Raw genomic sequence first — 24,360 nt, 5'->3', positions numbered from 1 at the left:
GTACGAGAAGCCGCGGGCGGAGCCGGGCGCGCCGGGAGAGCTGGGCCGACCGGTGCGGCTGGAGCTGAGCGCGGCCGAGCAGCGCCTCCAGGACGAGAGCCTCCGGCTGCACCAAATCAACACCTACGTGAGCGACCGCATCTCGCTGCACCGCCGCCTGCCCGAGCGCTGGCACCCGCTGTGAGTCCGCGGGGTGCGGGCGGGGGCGGGCTGCACCGCCCAGCACCCTGCTGAGAGGCAGCCGGGGGCGTTCCCACGAGGCAGGTGCAGGGGGGGCCGGCAGGTCACGGGCCACCTCATCAGTTCTGCTCTTCCACCCCGCGCACATGCCGAGGGGTTTTCGTGCACTTAATGAATGAACTGCGCTGTAGTTTTCGATCCGGCGCACAGGGATAATCCTGCACTTGATGGGTGAACCTGGCAATCAGTGTAGACCTGGCAGAGGGGTTATCCTGCAGTTGATGGGTGAATCTTGCAGTAAATGTAGGCCTGGCACTCATGCAAAGGGGTTATCCCACAGATGAATCTCAGAGTAAATTTAGACCCAACATGCATGCAAAGGGGTTATCCTGCAGGTAATGGGTGAACCTTACTATAAATTGAGACCCATCATGTGTACAAAGGGTATATCCTGCAGTTGATGGGTGAACCTCACAATGTAGACCTGGCACACGTGCAGAGGGGTTATCTTGCAATTGATGGGTGAACTGTGCCGTAAATGTAGGCCTGGGACACATGCAAAAGGGGTATCCTGCGGTTAATGGGTGAACTGCACAATAAATGTAGGCCTGGCACATGCAAAGGGATTATTCCGTTATTAACAGGTGGGCTGGGCAAGACATTGAGACTGCCTCAGGTGCAAAGAAATTATCCCATCATTAAGGGGGAACCATGCAATGAATATAGATTGATCACATGCCTGAAGCAGTGGTCATGCAGTTAACAGGTAAATCATGCAGTAAAGTTAGAGCAGCCACAGGGGCAAAGGAATTATCCTGCCTTTAAGGGGAGAGCCATGCAATAGCTGTAGACCAGTCATACATGAGAAGTAGCTAATGCACTATGAAAAGGGCTGTGCACCTACAAAAAAGAGCTAACCAGCAATGGAATTAATACTTGAACATGTGTAACAACTCCAGAACTGGTTTCTATCCAGCTTTAATTGGAACAGGTTGCAGGGCCTCTCTCCTTGCAGCACCCGCAGGGTTTGAGGAGAGGGGTCTACTCCAGGGTGCTTCATGGGGAGAGATCAGGGTGTCTGGGCTGCACTCCTGAGTCCTTCAAGGAAACACACCTTGCCTAGTGTCAGACTGTGCTGCAGGTTAGTACAAGGACCTATGAGAGCATAGCTAGCATAGCAGGGCATATCATATCAGAAAGAGGGAGAGGACTGATGCAATAAGTTAAACAAACGCACCTAGTTTTCCTACACTTCCCCCCCCTCCCATCTAACATCCACACACATCACTGCTTAGGAGGAATGCACCTTCGTGGCTTGCTTTTTAGCTATATGCTGTTGCACCTGCCTTAGTCCAGTTCTGTTGCTTCCAGTGAGCAACCTCTAATGATCATTTAAAAAGGGCACAGACTTTGTGAGTGAAGAGTACTATTGGTGCATTTGGTTAAGGGTTGAAGTAGATTCACCATCAGCAGCCATTTTTAAGTCAAGACTGGATGCTTTTCTGAAAGATGCACCAAATGGAAGCAAAATGTAGACCCCTCCTATGGCTTCTTTCATGCTACTGGAGATCAGACTAGGTTATGCTTATGGCCTTTTTTCCTGTGAGTCTGTACTCCTCAAACCTTTGCCTTTATGCACTCCCCATCTGTGGTCCCAGCATGTCCCGGGACTAAACTTCTGTGAATTTCCTCCTGGTTTGAGCTAAACTCATCATCTATCTGACCAGAAAGGAGGCTCTGGCTAGGGGGACCTCCAGCAACTATGGGACTGTTTTCCAGCCCCTCACCCATTCACATCTCATGGCAGAGTTCACTGGGCAATGACCACTGGCTCCTTGGATTCATTTGAGGATGAGTGGCCTCTATTCAGTGCTCCCCTTGAAGTACACTTCTGTCTCTGGTTTTACATTTGCTGTCCCACAAGATCAATTGTTGTGTCCTAATTAAGGGAGGATTAGAGTTTTCCTAGTGGGACTAGGCCCACTGAACCATAGCACAATAAATAGTCCTGTCACTTTGTATATATAACCAGTGGTTTTCAACCTGCTTGACTTGGGCACCCCTAGGAAAATGCCAGCTCTTAATTTCACTTGATATTTGACCACAGAAAAATAATATGGCAATTCTTCTGCTGCAAAGAACTCAGAAAGACTGTACAGTAGAGCAGAATGGTTTTAACACTGTGGATTACTAGTGGAAATCTTTGGGCTTATCTTGTAAATCATGTTTGCACACCTAATCGTGCTAACATTTTTGGTTCCCTGTTGCATCCTTGAAAAGATCTTATGGTACTCCCTGGGTGTTGCAGCAGCCTGGTTGAGAATTACTGGTATAAACTCTTTGCTCATGGTCATGTCTCAATATTGTCCATACTGTGAACGATCTACCAGCTGACTGGAGTGGTGGTTGTTTTGCCTTTTTTTTTTAATTCCAAGCCATCAGTAAACATGAATAATAGTATAGGGTCAAGAGGGTGAAGAATGCCACCAGATACCCACATGTTTATCTACATGATGCTAATTTCTTTGTTGTACAGTTACATTTTGAGGCTTGCTAGCTAGCTACTTCTTAATCCATTTTTATGCCTTTTTTCTGTTCTGGGTCCTCAAGTGGCGATCATGCAGTACTAAATAATATCCACTGCCTTTATCAACCAAGCCTGTAATAATATGAAAATAGTAGAGCATCTATTCCTCATTCCGAAATCAACATTGATTGGCATTAATTATATTGCCTTCTTCATGTTTTATTAATCGAGACTCCTGTCAGCAATTTCATTATTTTGTCTCAGATTAATGGCCTCTAAGCCTGACATCTATTACGCATGCAGCCTTGTTTAACCTTGGTAAATCCTAGTGCAGCATTGGCTTTCTTTCTGAAAGTTCCCAGACTTACTGAAAATCAACACTTAGAAAAGGTCTAGATCTCTTCTGGCAGCATTTTCAAAACTCTTGGATGCAAGTTTTCTGGTATAAAAATGTCTGATTTTAGAAGCCAGTTTTGAAGATATTCCTGAGTTACTGGGAATGTTTCACCATCATTCTGTACAGTGACTGCCTCCCCGCCTGAAGAAGGTTAATGAGAAACTTTGTAGGCTGGGCCCGCGTGATTAAAAGGATGATAAATAAGCCTGTACAGTGACTGCATCCTGTAATCTTTTTCTCAGAGACCAGAAATATTATATTGAACAGTTCTACCTTTTCTTTATAATTATCAATAATTCTACTGTTTCCATCTGAGAATGAACCAATACAAATACTAGGGTATTTTTATGACTAACTGAAATTCTGTTTGTCTTTAAATCTACAAGCTGTATATTTTTCTCTCTTTTTCTTTCCTTTTTAATTTTCTAGAGTTCCTTGCTCCTGTTTCACATGCATTGCTATCAGCTTCCTCTTTCTTCTATTTGTTATGTATGGTCCCTTTTATTTATTTATTGTGCCTTTACTATCCCTCTAAGTTTGTGGGCTGTTTGTTTTGTTTTGTTTTTTAAACCAGTACATCCTCCCTCCCACCCCCTTTCTTCTTCCATGATTGTGGATTTTCAGATGCCTAGTAACAATCCATAAATGGAATTTAAGTAGAAAACTTGGCACTTTCTCTTAAGATATAGCACATCATTGTCATTGTGTTTGTCCTCATGAAGTTGATATTTTTTAAATATATGTATGTGCCTATGCATATGTGCACACACTCGCATATATAACTATGTTGGACGTGATTCTCTGCACATAGCAAGTATGACTGAGTCAGGATGGCTTGAATCTAAGCCACCAGGTTTTTTTTAAGTCTGTGACTAATTCTCCTTTACCTGTCCAGAGGAGATTCAGTGCAGCTTCCCTCATGTCAGATGCAACAGTTTGATAGAGGATAATTTTCTCACGTGTATGGTTAGAAGGTTCTGCTGTATTCCAGATAGGAGGTAGGGAGAGACAGAAGGATTCTCCAGGCTTGGTCAGTAATCCAGAGTATGGTACAAAGTGTGATGTGGAACCTGCTATTCGAGAACTTAGCTAGGAATCTGAGAAAAACCCACCACAAAGGACTGAATTCACAACAATGGATGTATACTGTCAGCCACAGGAGGCTGCATTCTGTAAAGGGATGTTCTCTGACTTGAGAGGTTGTGTGGTTGAAGCTGAACCTGTGCTGCCACTGGGCTGTGTTGGTGATTGTAATGAACTTGTGCATGAAGAAGCAAAGATGTCTCTTCTGCATATTGTTTGCCCTTGAGTTGATTCTTGCTTTACTAGTTTACCTGTTGCCTCCATGTAGATGTTGGACAAGAGAGAGCATAAGTCCTTGTGGCACCCTAACTAAGTGGTGTGGTGATGGGATGCAGTTGCTCCATCACTGCTCTTCACGTGTGTTGTCCTAGAAAGGAATAAGTCATCTGGGGGCATTCCATTGGATTCTTTTGGACAGGAAAGCGGTTTCTCATGGTCAGATGTTCCATTGCTGTGCAAAGAGGAACAATCAGCTGAGCTTAATATTTCTTCGACAAAGAGTTTTGTACGCTTTGTAAGGGGAAATACCAGGACTTGAGCTGTTGACACAATGAACAAAAGGGTAGGGGACAGGAGGGTCAGGAAAAGAAGAAGGTAGTGTAACTGACATGTGGGGACCTGTTACATCTTGTATACATTTGTTCTTCTTGTTCACACATCTCTAACCAAAAAAGTGAGATGAAGTGAACTCTCTATTTGTAATACTTTTCTGTTTATTCCAGGGATTAGCTTGTGTCTTCCCCTCTGTTGCATTCAGAGCACCTCATTCTAAATTGTGATTGTTCAAGGATGTGTTTATTATAAGGAGCAAAGATTGAAATTACAAAATCCATTTGAAAGTACTAAAAAATGTTCCATCTGTGGCTGGCCAGAAGACTATGCCATATACCTCCTAAATGTGGGATTTGTAAGTAGTTTTAGTTCTACACTCTTTCCTCATCAAATTTTTTTTTTATGAGTTCTTCCCCACCTCACACCCCTTTTTCATTTTTCTTACATCCTTTTACCATTCTCAAAGAGTCTTGATGTATTGTGTTTGGACCTGTGGGTTTTTGGTGCATTATGCCATTAAAAAAATATGTACATGTATATATAAATATAAAGTTAAAACTTTTTTTAAAAGATTTTGGTTACTTTGGATGCAAAACAGTATTTGTTGCCCTTTTGAAAAACAATATATTTTTCTTACTGAAAACATTAAGAACAAAATGAATAAAGTTTTCATTCAATTGCAAGGAAATTTTCTGCTTGCAGTTCTGTATGAAACTTGTATGCCAAAATAAAGAAGTTTTATTGTACAAGTGTATATATTTTTAGAGGAAAAATATTTTATGTAGTTAGGACCATTTTAAACAGTCATTAAATAATTGGACCAAAGATGCAAGGTTATATGTCACTTTACCTAGTAATGTGTTAGCTTGAGATTTGTAGCTGTAGAATACACCTGAATAGGTTCTTAGAGCAACATTTCAATTACAGGCAGATTTATCAGGAGTGAATTATTGCCATTTGTTTAACATGTATCTCGCGTGCCATTTGTGATCTCATCAGAGAAAGAGGTAATATTGCCATGTACGAGTAGGCTATTCAGGCATCCAGTTGTCACTAATAACTGTGATGACAAAACAGTGGAAGACAGTCTCACCTGTGACCCAGTATCCAAAAAATTAAAATTAAAGGCAGTCAGTGATATTTTGTCATATAAAGCATTGTTGATGGTATTGGAAGTAGTTTTGAATCAGGAATGTATGATAGTCCTATGTTCTACTGACAGTACGTATAGACTGACTTTTCATATTGGTGTGAGGATAAAATGGAGCACCAGTTAATGGGGAGCCACTGTGCTGTAGTTGTTTTACATTCCTCTCTATTGCAGCAACACAGTTTGTTGCTACTACTCACGATGAACCTCTTCATAGGCTTATAGGTAAGCATCACGTTAGTACCCTTACTACAGAAATGTAGATAGACCAGGATAAGTGCATTTTAGGTTGATTTCAAGAAGTTGATCATTAAACATCACCTATGACCCAGGCAAGATGATTCTAAAACATTTTGGAAATCCTGCTTTGTATAGGAATTACAAGACTCAGGATGATTACCTATTGTGTACAAGATGAGAGTAAGTGGGTTATTTCATAATACCTCCTCCAATCCTGACATCCCACTCCCCACCCCGGAAAAAAGAATCTGATTATTGGAGGTTTGCTTTGAATTTATCCGCTCTCCCACTGCTACAGTAGGAAAAATAAATCTGGGGGGTTGGGTGGCCCCCTTGACCTCTGCCCCCCACAACTTTGTCCCTTGAAGGCCTCTTCCCTCCCACCCTCCCTTAATGACAAGCCTGCTGTCCCTGAACACATGGAAGTGAGGGGCTAATTTGAGAACACTATCTTTGAAATAATCGTACCTAAAGTAATTTACATATAGTCAAATTACTATTTTTACACACAGACTTAGTTCATCCAAAATGGATACATGTTGCCTTTTATGAAACTACTGCAAGTTTTAGCATAGGTACTTCATAAACACTTTTAAGTAGTACTTTGGCATCTGCTAGTATTTGACACTGTATTTATTTCTTTACTTAAATCCAATGAGCACTACACTACAATAAATACCGGCATACAGTGCATGAGAAGAACTAAGCAAACTTCAGAGTGGAGCAGTAGGCATCCTCTTCAGGCCATCTGTCTTTCTTTAACTTGCTTACTAGCTATTAGCTAACTTGGGACCATCTCCCGGTTTCTAGCTTTCTTAGTCTTCTTTTAAAGAGCATCTTTAAATTATAACTTCTATCACTACATATGGATTTTTTTCCTAGACAGTAACTTCTCTCCTCAGTTTATAATAGCTCAATTCGTAACTGGTAATACTGTGGTTCCACCACAGTTACAAGAATCCACTGCTGTTATCTGCAGTTAGTGCTCCATGCAGAGCCATAATAGAGAATTGTTTTTCAATCAGATTTTTAAAACTGTATGTTGTGAGGTACCCAAAAATGCCTGGGCATGTTCAGATGAGTCCTGAACATGTTTTAATATGTTGAGGACTATTTCTTATCTAGAGTTTGAAGGCATGCATCAATTAAAAGTATTGTTGTTTTTGTTTAGTTACTTATTTTACAGTATTACCTCCAGTGTGTAAACAGTATTTTTGAGAGAGGTGATGCTTTTTCAGTTTCTGTTCTTTTTCGTATCTTTTTCATACCATCACCATGCTTTATAGCTGAACTGATTTTAATCATTCAAAGGCCTGGCCCACGGACACTGTTACCAGCCCATGATCCCACCCCCGGTGCCTCCCATCCATCCTGTTCATGGATGCTGTTCGCCTAGATCACAGCTGCAGCCCCCTTCTGGCCTGTGTGCAGAACAGAGCTGCAATCTGCTTTCCGTATGCCCCTGTGACAGGTGCCGGTTCTGCATGCTTGGGCATGCAGGGAGTGGACTGCAGCTCTGGCCCTGTGTTCTCACCACCCTGTGATCCCAGAGTCTCTTTGGAGACTGATTGGGACCCATGTGGGCAGGGCGCAGGGCTAGGCGGATGGGAGGGGGCCACGGGCAGGCAGGGAGCTGCATCTGGGGCCAGGATCTTGGGGCAGTGACAGCATGAGGTTAGGGCAGAGATGCAGTCTGCTCCCTACGTGCTCCTGCCCATGGAAGTGACACAGGGTCTTGTGGGCAGCAGACTGCAGCCCTCGCTTAGCTTCAGCCCCACGCTATCACCACTCCAAGATTCTGGACACACCTCCTTGCCCAACCACAGCCTCCTGCCTATGTGGATCCCACCCCTGGTGGTGGGTGCCGGGTGGACAGGCTGGGTGCAGCAGCAGCTAGAAGGAGCTGCCACTGCTGGGAAGCGAGTCTGGCTGCCGCACCCTCACTTCATGCCCAGGGGCAGCAGGACTGGTTGCATGTACCACAGTCTGGGCTGCCCCTTGTACCTGGGCTGGGCAGGACCGAGGGACCCACCATGGGCTTGGCAAAATCCCTCAGAAGGCTGGATGTGGCCCATGAGCCATAGTTTGCCCATCCCTGTCTTAATGGCCATTAATTGACACATTATTAAGCAATCTAAGCACTTAATAAGATAATTTGGTTTAGAGTTTAAAGTAAAGCTAAAGGCAACATGAATTGCAACTAATACCAACTATATGCACTTTATTTTAAAGGATATTATAAAAAGGAGTTTAGTGAAACTGAAAGCTAACCTTTAGACAGGGGTGTAGGTTGAAGCCGTCTTGGTCTAAGGACATAGGCAGACAAGGTTCTTTGGGTGAATTTGATATCTTTTATTAGACCAACTTAAATAGTTGGAAAAACAATTATTAAGAAAGCTTCAGGCTAAGGAAGTTTCTGCAGTTGGTGTGTGCTCTTCCTGGATGGAATGAAAAGTAAAGAAGCCAGAGGCTGGGCTGGTGCGCATACAAGACAGGTAGTCAGTGAAAATGTAGATTGAGGAGTCAGTGGTTGAGAGACAGGCTGGGGCAGGGGTGGGGAAGGGGGATGAATAGTGGAGATGCTTGGGTAGTCAGATGTCAGGCAGGTTATAATGTGTCACAAATCCAATGTCTATATTTAGTCCATGATTTTTAGTGTCCAGGAGGTTGATGAAGTGCAGTGCATAGGCTTGTCTTTGGGAGGTGTTTTGTAAGTTTCCTTTGAGGATCAGGACTGAGAGACTGAAGAGAGAGTGGTTTTCTTGTGAGAAATGTGCCCCTGCAGGTAATTGGGTATTCCTGTCTTGGATAGATTTCCAGTGTGTATTCGCTCTGGTGCGCAGTTGTTTGTTTGGTCTCTCCTACATATTTTCCATCAGGGCGTTTGGTGCATTGGATGAGATATATTACATTTCTGAAGGTGCAGCTGTAAGATCTGGGGATGCTGATGGCTCTGATGTGGGGTGTAGTAATTGTGGGGGTGGTGGAGATGTGTTGGCAGGTTTTGCATGTCTTGTCATGACATGGTCCGGATCCATTTGTTCTGGGCTTGAGGAAGTTTGTTTCTGGTGATGAGGTTAGTGAGGTTCAATACTTGTTTGAAAGCTAGGATGGGTGGCTCTGAGAAGATCTTTTTAACAATAGCGTCTCTTTCTAGTATGGGTTGCAATTGTTTGAGGATTTTCCATACGGGTTCGAGGAAGGGGTAATATGTCATAACCAACGTTGTGCGATTTATGGGGGGTTTTCTTGCGTGGTGCAGCAGTTCTTCCCGTGGTATCCGGGTGGCTCTTTCAAATGTGCGATCTCTCTCTCTGGAGGAGGATCCTTGTTGGGTGAAATCTTTTTTAAGATCGGTGAGGTGGTAATCACGGATGTTCTCTTCAGTGCAAATTCGGTGGGATCTGAGGGCTTGGCTGTATATCACAGCTATCTTGGTGTGTTTATGGTGATTGCTGGTTCTGTGCAGATATGTATGTTTGTCTGTGGGCTTCTTGTATAACGTGATCTGTATTTTAGCATTCTGGATACTTACTAATCATCATGTCTAAAAAGATGTTGGTGCTGGAGTATTCTAGAAAAAGTTGGATGGAGGGATGGTGATTGTTGAATTTCTGATGGAACTCAATCAGAGATTGCAGGTTTTCAGTCCAAATGTTGAAGATGTCATCAGTATATCTTAAGTATAACATAAGATATACCCGTATATATACATGCTGTACATTTTATCTCAAGGGTTGGTGGCTTCATCAGCCACAATGGAGAAGGATTCATACTCTGCCCATGCAAACTTCATGGACTGTACATGCAAGGCAATAACTGCAGAGAGAGAGCCTTGGCAAAACTTGCTGGCACACAGAAAACTGCCAGGATTTGGCACATTTTGGTTCAGGTAGTCCTTTAACTTTGGATGATCAAGTTTCTCTGGGGGGATGTTCACCACTGCAAAAGTCTCCACAAGGGAAAATGTGGCCTCTTGCCTTCCCAGGCTGCTTTCTTTGGTCCTTTTAAAGACCGAGGACATGGTTGGTTGTTTCTTGTTCTGACCTTCAGCCTCTGCAATAGCCTTTTGCTTCATGTGTGCCTCAGACTCTAAGTGTTGAGCTATACTGGTTTTCCTCAACAGATACAAAGCAACATTGTAGCTGGTATAGAACAGCCTGTCTCTATCTGCATGCAAGATCCTTGCAGGATACTGTTTCAGGAGGTCCAGTACTGAAACATATTTGATTGTCTTGGAGGACTTTTTCTCACTGGACATATTGAAGAATCCTCCTCAGGCTGCAGCTTGTATCAGCATGCCTGCGGCTGCTTTAAAAGGTGGTGCCAAAACCCTCCCACTTCCCCAGCTGGCCCCAGATTGTCTCCTGGACTGAGCCTGTCACAGGCTTAGCCTCTGATTTGCTCCCTCAGTTCAGGACAGCAGGGCTCCTTGCCCTTTTCTCTGCTTGTATCTTGTTTTTGGGGCGTGGTTATAGCAGTGAGCCCAGAATTTTTTTGTGGGGCCTGCCTGATTTCACATTTTCACATGGATATCATGCAATCATGAATTTAGTAGGTCCCTAGTTATATAGAAACAAGGTATAAGGGATCACGTGCACGCAGCAGGAAGAGAAGGCTTTAACAATTATTCAGTGCACAATATATCATTTGTGGCCATTTGTGCTATCAGCATATACATTACACTGTGCGTACTTCCTGCTTTGATTTTTTTACAGCATTCAGAAAGACTCTGTGAAAAATACTTTAGGTTTACAACCAGATTGCTGATGGCTGCCAGATTTTTGTCTTTCAAGTCTTAGACCTGAAAGACTATCTACAGCTGAGACAGTGTTTCTTACCCCTAAAGTTCACTGTAATCTGGGCTGATACACATGTGGCATTGATTTTTACAGGCACACTGATGTTTGTATTGGTATGCAGCATGGCTATGCATGCCCAAATACAGGATCCCTGTGACTGCTTTGAGAGTTATGATTGTTTTATATTTGCTGTGCACAAGCATAAACATGCTTCTTTTAAAAGTAGTTGTTGTTGTGTTTATTTTTTACATTGTTTTTGTTTGCTTGGAGTCGCACAGGTTACTAGCTCTCAAGGCCCCCCCTAACTTCTTGGAATTTAGCGGCACCCCATTTAAAGGCTAATTTATTTCTTACAGTGCTTTCCTTTTCACACTCTGCAGCACCCTTAACAGGATCTGATGGAGTGGCAAAAAAGGGCAGCAGTAGGGAGGGCATCCCTGAGAGCATGGCAGTGTGTGGTGCACAATATTTGGAGTGGTTGGGACTGTTAGGCAGGGCAGACTGGGGACCTTAGGGATGGGTCTCTGGACCGCTGAAAGAGGCAGCTGGCCTTGCAGGAGGTATAAGGGAGTAATTGGAAGGTGGCGGAGGAGAGGAATCTGGTCCAGAGGCTGGTCCAGATGAGGGTGGCAGGGGCAGAACCCTTGTCTTGATCTTTCCATGGTCTGCCCCTGCTGTAGCTGAGGGTGTAGGTGTGGCCTATGCCACACTGCTGTGACTGCTTCTCTGGGAGCTTGAATACTAGACTGCATTCTTTTGATACGCCACAGGGCCTTACTACAAGGCTTTGCTAAATTTACTTGGCCTTACTTTATACAAGGCCTTACTACATCTTAAACTTAATTAGGCTCTTAGCAACAACATATAGCTTAGTATCTAAACAAATACAGAAAAACACTTCATCTAATCTTCACAGAGCCTTCAGCAAGCACCTTTATCACACAGACATAATTTTCAGCTGTCAAACCTTTGTCTTAGAATTGAGTACAAGGTGTCAGGGGGCTAGGTAGCTGCTGGGGCTTTGGCTTGAGCCCCAGCCCCTTTTTATAGGATTCCTTTTTGAGTTCCAGTTCACTGAAGAGATCACTGTCTAGCCAAGCCACTTCTGTGCTTTCCCTTCTCTATCACACTAAGATACAGGCAACCCCTGCTTAGTGCTCTTAATTGGTTCCTGAAGAACTAAGTACTAAGTGAAATGAACATTAAGCAAAACCAAAAGTATTTGATGACCCAAGATGGCAACAGCAATTGTTTTAAATGACCCAAGATGGCAATCACAAGTGTTACAATGAAACTCGCTGAGTGCTAAGTGAAATCAGGTATCAGTTTAAAATGAGCATTATAGTGAAATAACGCTAAGCAAAACAGTGTGAAGTGGGGGTTGCCTGGAACTTGTTCCGGCACCCTTAATATGGCTTCCTTAAAGAAAAGCAAGGTCTTCTGGACTCCATTTCTGCATAGACTTGTCTTTCAGGGTATCCTGCTTACCAGTTCCCTGAAACTTTGTTAAAGTCTGCTTTTTTGAAGTCCAGTGCCTTTATTCTGCTGCTCTTCTGCTTTGCTCTCACTCTCTCATTCGTACTCTCACACTTGTTCACTCACTCGCTCAAAACAGACATCTTCAGTGATGCATGATTGCTGATCATGTTCCAGGGATGACTGTAAACATTGGTGTCCCAGCTCAAGGAGTCTCTGTATGCAGGGGAAATCCTCACCTGCAGATGTACCACCTGTGTTGGGGAGTGGGAGCATCCCCTGCAGAGGATTTCCTCATGGGCAACTGCAAACGTAGACAAGGGAATGGGAGTCCCCCTTCCATGCTTGTAGGCACACACACTCTGCAGGTGATTCCCAGGGCATTCCTGCAAGCATGAAGGGGGGCAGATCTCCTATGGAAAGGGAGGGGGTCCCTTTCTGTGTTTGCAGCCTGTGTGCTGGCAACTTGGCACTCATTTTTGGCAACAGCACGAAGCACAGTCTGCAGGCATGGAGCAGGGAACTCCTCTGGGTGATTCCTCCTGCCCCCTCACACTTGCAAAGATGCCCAGGGAAATATCCTGCAGTGGGTGTCCCCTGTGCACTGTGTGGGTTATGTGTCTGCAGATACCCTAACGTTTCCCACTTATCCAGACATATGCCTGAAGAGACGCATCTAGGTAAGGGGGAAGCTGAGACAGGCACTCCCAAGGCTTGAGGAGGCTGACTCTGCCAGGAACTTCTGAGGTATGCAGGACCAGGCCCCTTAAGTTGGAGAAGCTCTTGTCCCAGGGAGGCTGAGGAGCCCAAGCAGTTTCAGACTGCCCCAGCTCTTCCACCATTAACACATAGACATGGATATCACTAAAGTGGTTCAGTCTATTACTTCCTTCTCCCATGGACACAAATTTGAGTGTTTGTGGTGTGACAAAAGGTATGGACATCTGTTTGCTTTCACTTTGTGCCACCCTAAACATTTTTATGGCAGTACAAAAGTGACATCTGTTTCCACGCTATCATTTTGAGACCATTGGCACCAAGTTGCCTTCCGCCTTCACGTTCTCAAGTAGTTCCTCCCTGATTGCCAGCAACAAGTCCAAAAAGGCTTTCCTTCTACTTGGTCTCCTACCACCTGTACCAGAAAATTACCCTTGTGTACGCTTAAGAATTTGCAGGATTGCTTGTGCACTGCTGTGTTTCTCTCCCAGCAGATGTCACCATAATTAAACTCCCTTGTGAGAACCAGGTCCTGCGGTTTGGACATTTTCATTAGTTGCTTAAAAAAGGCTCATCCACCTCTTCCTCCTGGTTTGGTGGCTTATAGCAGATGCCCACCATGACCTCCTGCTGTTCTCCCCCCAATGTTTACACAAAGTCTTTCAACAGGCCTACCTTTCCCTTTGAACTGCTTCTCCAAATGTGCACAAATTTCCTTTATATGTGGGGCAATACCTCCTTCCCCCACCCTGCCTGTCCTTCCTGAGCCAGTTATACCCATCATTGACAGTAATGTGAACTATCCAACTACACCTCTGTAATCTCAATTACAGTATCATTCTGCAATTTTACTAAGTCCTTCAATTTTTCCTGTTCATTCTTGTGCTTCTCTCATTAGTATATAAACATTTTGGGTAACTAACTGATTATCCTGCTTTCTCCCTCCTTCCCCTTACTAATTTTAAGTACAGGTCCCCTGGCTGTTTATATATCTCTGGGCTGCACTGCACTGCATAACTCTGACATTGCAACCATGTGTTGATCTCCAGGATTCATTTGCTCCTATCTGGGCCTTTTCCCTTGACTGGAAAGATTGTTGAATATCATCATGAGTGTTGGCAGTGTCATTAGTGCCCACATAGATGAGCAACACAGAATAGTAGTCAGAGGACCAGATGAGTCTCAGCAACCCTTCTGTGCCATCTCAGATTCAGCCTCCAGAGGTAGGAGTCAGTTTCCTAAAATGGGTGGGAAGTGCTCCTATATTATGCCAGGGATGCAGTTGAAATGGAAAGTGTAAATGAGTTTGGCATACAAAACTGACTTTATGCTGCATAGTGTACTATTATAAAATGTTAGGTATATACAGTAGGAATATATTTATTGTTGCTTTCATTTTTGAAATATCATTTAAGACCCCTCCACAATTAATCATAGAGCATAATCTGCTTTTTTAAGAGCATTTAGAAAAAGCAAGAAAAATAAATGCTTCCTACATTTTTTTATCTCCTTCCTTTAAACCAGGGGTAGGCAACCCCTGGCACAAGTGCCAGAGCATGGCACACAAAAGTGTTTTGCTTGGCATGTATGCATCAGGGTTGATGATAGAGAAGGGGACAGGGCTGTGCTGCCATAACAAGGACCAGACCTTTCTTGGCTTCCCCACTGTGTGCCCCAGGCATGGCAACATCTTACAGGTGGAGGTTGTAAGTGTTCTGGGCACTCTGCCCAAAAATGTTGCCAGCCCCTGCTTTAAACTTTGATGTCTTCTCTTTATTACCAAGTAGTAAGGTAAAGGTAAAGGCATAAAAAATGTCAGACAGTTTCTGATTAAGAACAGCCATTCTGATGATATGAAAGGGTGCTAAATGATACCTTAATTTCAAAACTATTATTGGGGTATTCTTAAACTTACAGTTTACTCATCAGGTAAATTTTAGAAGCACTTCTGGTAGAGAAAAGGTACTACAGAAATCTGTGTGCAAATGTTTTAAAGATAATTTGTCTTAAAGTCATGCCTGTCTTAATGCCTTCAGCCTTTCCTTATATGGCTTGCTTTCTCTCGTTTGTCATCTTTATTGCCCCTCTCCCCTCCTCCCATTTTCATTCCTTTCCTTTGAACCTTGTCTGATTTGTCGCACATTTCTTAAAATGTGGTGTACAGATTAGACCCAGTATTGCAACTGCAGAATAATCAGTGCAAAACAGAGTTGTACTATGACCTCATATGTCTTGGATCCAATGCGTTTGTCAGTGTAACCCAAGATAACGTTTACCTTTATTTACATGCACACAATGATCCTCATACCTTCTCAGCATTTTTGTGTGTCTTTTTTCCCCCCTATGTGAAGCACCTAATGTTTGCCCTTGCTGAATTCAATTGCATTGTTCATTGCCCAGTTCTCTAATTCACTGAGATCATTTTGGATTTTAATTAAGCTCCCTGAAGCATGGCTTGGCAAAGCTGCAGAAGCAGCAGGCAGAATTATCCAATTATTGGTCTGAGGCAAACTGGCCCTTCTGACCCAGCTGCTGCTGCACCACTTGATTCATTTTGCCACCTGGCAGTGGCTGGCAAAGCCCTCCTGACTGAAGTACCAGCTTCGCAAGCAGGATAGAATGGCCAGAGGTTGCCACCCATGCTCTAAAGTGTTTGCTGTCCCATCCAGTTCTGTGTTGTCTGCAGATTTGAGGTGTATGCCTCTCTTACTTCATCCAAGTCATTAATAAAATTATGAACCAGCCTAGACCCAAAACTGATCCTGCAGGACTTTCTCAGTACTCTTCCCAGTTTGCTCTTGATACATTAATTACTGATGGTTGCCTGCAGCTTTTCAACCACATGGTTGTTCCAGGTGTCTTACTAATATGTTATGTAGTACTGTGGTGAAAACCTTACTGAAGTCAGTGTATTGTCTCACCATGTTCACTGTATTCCAGTCAGAGAGGGAAACCAGTTTGGTTTGGCATGAGTTGTTTTCAGCAAATCCATTTCAGCTGCCAGTAATCATCTTTTACTCTTCTAGGTGATTGCAAACTGATTAATTCAGAATTTGTTCAAATAGCAGACATATTGTAGTTAGGCTGACAAATTAATAATTCCATAGATTTCCTTTGTAAAGATGAGTAATACATTTATTCTCCTCCTGCTTTCTGGGACCTCACCAGTTTTCCATCATTTCCCAAATAATCTGGAGGGGACCTGCTGAGCTGAATCTAGTCCATTGTATTTGGAGGCAACCATTTGTCCAGAAGAGTCCATGAAAATGTCTGTACCAGCCCTCTCTTGTGTGGTTGCTAGTGGCTCAAAGATTTCATCTGCTGGTTCCTTCCATATCCTGTGGTATACTGCATGAAGCCCTACAGGATTAATTCATTCAACCAGTGATCTTCAGCCTGTGTTCTGCAGACCTGGGGGTCTGCAGACTGTGTCTGAGGTAGGGGTGGGCAATTATTTTGGGCAGAGGGCCGCTTCCTGAGTTTTGGCAAGCCATCAGGGGCCACATGACAGGCAGCCCAGGGCAGATAAATATTAATTTTCTAAATTTTTTAGGGGCCCCGCAGGCCAGATGGAATGGCCTGACGGGTGACATCCAGCCCCTGGGCCAAATTTTGCCCACTCCTGGTCCAAGGGGTCCACGAAAGATGGCTATGATTAATCATAAGTATATGATAGCCACACTTACAATTCAAAGGGGGTTGCACCTCCATTTGAAATTTTTTTAGACATTTGCAAATGAAAGATGATTGAAAATCACTGCATTCAACAAATCAAATATTCTTTGACTTCTTCATTTGTCTAAGGTGAACCCTCCCCCATCTTTTGTACATTGACTTCGCTAACAAAAAACAAAGCAGGCATTGAGCAGCTCAGCCTTTCTTGTATCTTCAATTTATAGCTCTCTTTCCCCATTAAGCATCATACTTAGTTTCCTTTGCCTTTCTTTTAATTTTGACATATGTCCTTATCAAGCCCCTTGTCACTTTTGATCTCCTTTTGTCCTCCTGATTTTGTACTTCACAGTGCTGTGGTAGTTCTTCATACATCTTCAGTGACTTCTCACATTCCACTTCTTTTATGGGTATCTATTTTGTATCTTTTGATTTTTTTCAGTAATTAAATTTCTTGTATAGTTAGATTAGTTTCTTGCAAATTGTCTAATTTCTCCTATGCTTTAGTGCTGACTACAATTAGTATTTAATTTTTTAGGAATGGGTAATAATTCTACTTTCTTTTATCTTTATATAGACATTTTGCAGAGGTTACATTACACACATTAATTTGGGGGCATATACTTAAAACATAAATTTCTCTTAAGGGACTACGCTATTAAAAAAGAATTCTGCACTGTGGGATGCATTGGCGGCAGTCTCTGGAAATTGGGATGAATCTTACAGTAAACAGGGAAGCATAGATAACTGAGGACGTGGAGGCCGATCTGAGATCTGCATGTTTGACTAGATTATCAAATGGCTATAGAAGGAAGGAGTAGATCCTCGTGGTGTTGGGTTACAGCTTCTTGTCTATTTATTCTTTGGGAAGAGTGTCTACCCAGGTAGAGAAAATCTTCAACATTCTCCAAGGATTGTCCTCTAATTGTAATATGTGGAGGAGAACTTGGTTGTTTTAGGGTAGGTGGTAAAGGGTGGTCTGATTTTCTTGAAGTTAACAGTGAGTCCAAGCATTTTATGCACTTTACAGAAGCAATCAAGAGTGACCTGGAGCTCTTTAATTGAGTGGCCACAATCAACATAAGCATCAACGTATTGAATATTAGTAATGGAAGTTTTGATTGCCTTGGATTTACAGTATAACCGATTGTGATGTTAAAGAAGCGTTTTCCCATGCAATACTGGATGCTGACTCCACATGGAAGTCTATTAGCAGTGAGATGCAAAATATCAGTGATACAGGTTGAAAAAGAGTGTTGGTGCAATTACACATCTTTGCTTGACTCCAGTTCTAATAGCAAAGGGTTCTGTTTCCAAACTATTGCTTAGGACCGTTGCTGCCATGTCATTGTGAAGAAGTCTGATAATGGTAACACATTTTGGTTGGCATACAAATTTTGTGGGGGTAGTATATGGAGAAACATCAAAGAGAGATTCTTAGATTTTGTTTTGGTTAGTTTTACATTAGTTTCAGGATTTTGAGAGAAACTGCTCAGCTGTCAACTGTTTTTCATTGATCTTCTCTGATCTCAGTATGTATACAGACCCTGTTAATCTTAGTCTGGTTGGACTCATGTAATTTTAGCTTTGGGCTTGTGGTTTTGGATTATAATGGGAATTGCATTGGGATCTTTTAATCTGAGACTGCAAGCAATTTAAGATGCCAGGTGCCCACTTTTTCAAAATAATCTACAGAATTGTGAAACTGCTAGACTCCCATAGAGCCAGTGATATAGGCACTTGTGTGTGTGCTTCCTGTTCCCAAGGACTTTGAAATTGCAAAACATTATTTCAGGTGGAGTACTGGGGGCAGAAAGGTTAACTGTTGAAAGATAGTGGTTAATAAACTTGTGAAAGGTATTGCATGAGGAGGAGCATTCTTCAGTAGTGGACTGGACTTTGTCTCAGTAGGTCCCTTCTAGTCCTTTGTTCCTAAATTCCAGCATTTCTACACAAAATATCCACATAGTCCTAAAAAAAAAATTGCACTGAATTTTCTCTTACATTGGCTTTTTCTACTGTTTATTGTTTTGCTCTTACATTTACACTTACACTTGTTCTCTAGCTCCTTCAGATTTAGCCTCCAGGGCATAATTTAATTGAATTGTAGTAAATTATGCTTGCTATTATTTCTTAAAATCATCTTTACTGTTATGTGCTTCAGGCATCAGTCACCATTTAGCTTCTTTGTTTTCTTTTTTTATTATTATTTTGAAGTAATTTTCTATCAAGCAAAGCCACCTTTACCTAATTTTTTGGATGTCTGGATGTCTTTTTGTGGTTGGTTGAATCCTTGTTGAAAAATTGGGGGGGAAAGTTGGACTCTCCTGAACAATAGCTCCTTTGCTAAGCACACTGCATAACCCTGTCGTTTTATATTTTAATATTTCTTGTTTAAAAATAGCTTGTGATGTACATGATCTTAATTAGATAATTCTTTTCTGTAACTGTACAGAAGAGTTCATATTTTTTCTAAATGTATTTGCAGGTGCAAAGAGAAGAAATATGATTATTATAAATTGCCCAGAACTTCTGTTATAATAGCTTTCTACAATGAGGCTTGGTCAACACTTCTGCGAACAGTTCACAGTGTTCTTGAGACATCCCCAGATATTCTGCTAGAAGAAGTTATTCTTGTGGATGATTACAGTGACAAAGGTAGGCATTTTATTCTATAAATGAGTTTCCCTGCAAGCATGTTTACAAGAATAGAAAGAATACTGATTTAGTAACAGCACACTAAAATTCTAAAAGTATTCCATAATGTAATTGGAAGTCAATTTTTTATTTTAACTGGAAGTCAGTTTTTAGTCTGGTGCACTGGTTTTAACTATCAAGTTTAGAGGCCTGTTTGGTTTGTTGGGAGGAATGATAAATTAATGGTTCTGCCATTAACTTTGAGCTTTGGAGATCTGAATTCCCATGCTGCCTCCAAGACAGATTTCAAACACTGCATGGCCTTTGGCCAAACCACTGCTCTGAGTCTTGTTTTTAATGTTTAAAATGGGAAGAATAGTACTTCTGAACAGTCCAGTGAGGTAGAGAGGGAAAAACCAGCTGAGGACTGGGAAGATACTGGATATGAGAGCAGGTCAGGGCACCCCTCTGATGATGCCCCCTCTTGGCTTCCACTTGTTGTTTTTTGTTTGTTTGTTTTTACTAGAGGAAAAATAATACAGCAATTGTTCTGTTGCAAAGAACTCGGAAAGATCACAGCAGGTCAGAATGTATTTAACACTATGGATTCCTGTTTGAAATCTCTGGTTTTATCTTGTGAACCATCTTTACACGTAACAGAGCTAACGTCATGTAGCACCTTGTGGCACCCTTGAAAGTATATCAAGACACCCCAAGGTGCCATAGCACCTTAGTTGAGAATTTGTATTAGAGTAGTAGGAACTACACTAGATAGTAGGTAGGCAAATGGGTAGTCAAAAGGTATTAGAAGTTGCCTTGTACTCATGAGCCTGATCACAGGGATATGAATAGTTATAACTGCTGCATGTAAATATTATACTAATGAAACAGTATTGGCATACTGTTAAAATGAATGTGCAGTAGTCAAATAAGTTTAATTGGCCTTAGATTAATTTATAAGTAACAGTAAAAAAAATCTTTCAAGATTTTGAGAGATCCTACTAAGATCACCTATTTTTGTGAACTTTTACTAAAATTACTGGTATTGACTTGAATGTATGTAAAACTTCAAAGCATTTTCTACTTTTCTATGGAATATGTTATTAAAATTAAGGGTTATATCGCTACGGTACTAGAAAAGATGGTGGGTGGTATTACTATTATGTGAAATTCACTTGAAGAGTGGTATGTAAAAAGAAAAAATAAAGTGGAAACCCCATTATCATGATAGTATTATACTGCTTTTACATTATTGCTTTTCTTTCTCTTAACCACTGCTTAACTCCAAACACAGGTAATTCATAAAGCCACAGTGAAGGTTTATGAAATAGTTATAACATTTTATATCCAAACCAGTGAATAAATTTAGATTATATTTTTTCATTATTATTATTTTTCCATGGCTTATTTCTGAATATATTGTTCTACTATATTGTCACATCTAGGTTTGAGTGCTGCTCAGTGAATTTTTTGAATTGGAGTACATCAGCAAAAGCATTTATCACTGTCTTTTTTTAATTAAAATATGTATTTTGAAACACAATCTATGTTTCCAAATGCATAATCAGGTATTTTCCATATATGATAGTACACATGCTAGAATTTATTTTTGTCTAGAATTCATATACATGGATAAATTAACCATATTAATGCAACATCAGTATTGGGAAAACAGAAATATATATTTCAGTAAATGGTTCTGAGTTCTGCCCCACTTCATGCTTGCAGGAATGCCTTGGGAATCACCTGCAGAGATTTCCCTGTGTGTGCCTACAAGCATGGAAGGGGGACTCCCATTCCCTTCTCTACATTTGGAGATGCTCCCGCATGTTGAATGGACATGTGCATGGCTCATAGTCAGAGTGATTGATCATGCCCAATCTTTGAGCCACAAAGCACAAGCAGGATTTCTGGGTGCTTTAGGCACCAGAAATGAGTAAAAATGCAGAGAATCTGTCCTCTGCTTTTAACTTTCCCCCAGCACGCAAACAACATGAAATAGGAAGGGGATTCATCAGGTTCAGATGTCCCTTTTCGTCATCTCACTCCTTCACAAGGTGGGAACTGGGACTGGAGAGGTGAGCTGGAGCTATACAGATGGTGATAGCAACAAGGTGCCGATTAAGGATAAAACTTATCAGTTGCATTAGAAATTATTAAATCAGTTCAGAACTTAATCTGTTTTTAGAATAGTCTCCTGTCCACTAGAAATCACTCTTTTGCTTTTCAGTCCTTTCCTTATCTCTACAAAAACACAGATAAGAAATGGATTGTGACTTCAGCTATGCCACTTTTAAAAAGAGAAATTTACCAGCAGGTCCTTTGACTTCCAACCCCCAAAGTCCCCTCTAAACGTGAACATATGGGCCAGTGTGTCTCTTGCTGGATGTTGTAGCCTGGTGGTACCTAGGTATGGTAGCTATTGAGGCATATTGCTTAGGAACATTGAAATAAAAGCATGTGTGTGATTTCAGTGAATTATTCTGATATGGTAGTAGATCACATTTTCAGCTTGTTCAACAACAACTTAGAGGAGGAACCCTGGATACCTAGGCATGTGTATTAGACCTGTTAGAAAGGACTTCCAGCCTCTTGATTAAGGCCATCCCAGTGCACTTCCACATGTAAGTGTTCCACATTATGCCGGTGCACTCTGTTTTCCCATTCAAAAAGCTGCTTTTGGAAGCAAACCATTCATGGGCAAAAGTCCCACAAACACTGAAAATTTAAGACCTTAACCCTAAAAATGCTTCCATTGGTATATAGTTTCCTCAACTGAATAGTTTCCTTTGATTTCAGTAAGACTACTTTATACTTAGATTGGGCTTGTTCATAACTGTTTGAAGCATCTGGGGCCAAAGTTATAAGGTTTTTTAAATGTAGGTTTTAGTAATATAAAATCTTAGTTAATATTTCATCAGTTCTGTTTTTAAGGTAAGAATGAAAAGCTACTTAGGCTTTCAATACTATAACAAAGGTATTGTGAAATTATTATTTTTCGTACATAAAACAAAACGTTCAGAAACAGGTTTAATCTTTTAAGGTCATGATTTTTAAAAGGACAAGCATCATTTAGGAGCACAAGTTTTTAGTGACTTCAGTATGTGTACCCTAAATGGAGGCCTGCTGTCTGGGTGAGGCATTTCTGCTTGTGCATGCTCCATTTTGTCAGTGGAGCAGTGGTTGCAAAGATGGCACAGGCTATTTCTCCAGCAGTTTGATATTCATATGATGTTATGTTTTTGCTGTATGGATATAAAGGGGGTTCAGAAATGGTGTTTAGCAGCATTGAGGAAATATATACAATGTTTATATTGAAAAGAAATCTCTAAAATCTGAGCAGCTTCTAACAGTTAGCAAACCAGTTAGAGAAATTAATAAATCATGAATTTGTCCACCTGAGTTTTATACCACCTGTTTCCCTGACCTGTCAAAGCATGAGGGCCATGCCAGGTCTTAGAGGTAGTTGGGGTCAGAGCACACAGCACTAGTAGTAATACACTGATGAAAAGGTAGCGTTTCCTAACATGCTGCATACAATGCTGTAGTGATCATCCTTTTTGTTACAGAACATCTAAAGGAGACACTGGAAAACTATGTGGCTGCTTTACGCAAGGTACGTCTTATCCGCGCAAACAAGAGAGAAGGATTGGTTCGAGCACGGCTGCTGGGAGCTTCTCTAGCAAAAGGCGATGTTTTGACATTTCTTGATTGCCACTGTGAATGCCATGAGGGATGGCTTGAGCCTCTGTTGGAAAGGTACATGTATACTGAATACTCCCCTAATAATTTGACAGAAAAATGTTCATTTGGTAAATTCCTGCATTTATAATGCATTTCAGTGGGATGTTGGCTCAAATTCTTTAGCCAAATTTCATAGAATCATAAAATCATAGAACCGGAAAGGAACCTGTAAGATCATCAAGTCTGGTCCCCTGCCATGGGCTGGAAGTTATTGGGCTCAGACAAGGTTGACAAGGTGCCTGTCCAGCCTCACCTTGAATTGCTACAAGGAGGGTGATGGCATCACCTCTGCTGGGAGTGTTCCAGACTTTGGTGACCCTTACAGAGAAAAAGGTTTTTCTTATGTCTAGCCTGAATTTACCTGCTATTCATTTATGCCCATTGGTCCTTGTCCTCCCTTGAGGTGCCTTCCTGAAGAGTTGCTCCCCTAGTTCTTAATGCTTACCCTGATGTACATGTAGGAGGCTATCAAGTCACCTCTCAGCCTTCTCTTACTCAGACTGAATAGGCCCAGTTCCTGGTGTCTCTCCTCATAGGGCCTACCCTCCATGCCTTTGACCATACAGGTTGCCTTTCTTTGTACCCTCTCAAGCCTATCCACATCTTTCTTGAAGTGCGGTGCCCAGAATTGGGCACAGGACTCCAGTTGAAGCCTCACCAATGTCAAGTACAGAGGGAGGAGCACCTACTATTGGCCATACATTGGCTGATGCAGGCCACAGTTCTATTTGCCCTTCTGGCAACTTCATCGCACTGTTGGTTCATATTCATCTTCCGGTGTATCATGACCCCCAGATCTTGTTCAGATGCTGTGCCAGCCAGCAACCTCTTGTAAATGTTTCTTCTCTTTTTTTCTTGTTTTTTCTTTTTTTAACTGTCCTTTGGAGGCATGGACCCATGTAACAATTAAAACAAATGTTTCAAATGCCTCTGAAATATTTCAAAAGGCCCACTGTACACAAACACACAAGCCCTTTAAATGTTCCTGAAGTGGTTTAAACATGTCAAAATAGTCACTCTTTGCATGAAGTACTATTTTGGAGCATTTCCCTTTTGGCTAGGTCTACTACAGACCTCCCACTCAAAGTCCTGAGCTTGACCAGGAGTTCGCCCGGGAACTGACTGAGGCCGCTTGCTCCAGGACCTTGGTCGCAAAGCTTTCTCTCGTGCGTGGATGACCTCT

The 24,360-nt window shown here is 41.9% G+C and overlaps 1 protein-coding gene across 1 annotated transcript in view; it reads left to right on the top strand.

The window, feature by feature from the left end:
• GALNT12 (polypeptide N-acetylgalactosaminyltransferase 12) overlaps positions 1 to 24,360 on the top strand; it is an 83,238-nt gene that overhangs the window by 2,006 nt on the left and 56,872 nt on the right. Inside the window, exons 2-4 of the mRNA XM_019536696.1 lie at positions 1 to 180; positions 19,285 to 19,454; positions 23,003 to 23,192. Coding sequence (XP_019392241.1) covers positions 1 to 180; positions 19,285 to 19,454; positions 23,003 to 23,192 — 540 coding nt within the window. The remainder of the gene's footprint in view (positions 181 to 19,284; positions 19,455 to 23,002; positions 23,193 to 24,360) is intronic.

Source organism: Crocodylus porosus, unplaced genomic scaffold (genome assembly GCF_001723895.1).
Source record: "Crocodylus porosus isolate Cpor-Errol unplaced genomic scaffold, CroPor_comp1, whole genome shotgun sequence".
In the NCBI taxonomy this organism is placed as follows: domain Eukaryota; kingdom Metazoa; phylum Chordata; order Crocodylia; family Crocodylidae; genus Crocodylus; species Crocodylus porosus.
The sequence above is the reverse complement of the archived record's forward strand: the minus strand, read 5'-3'. Positions and strand labels throughout refer to the sequence as shown.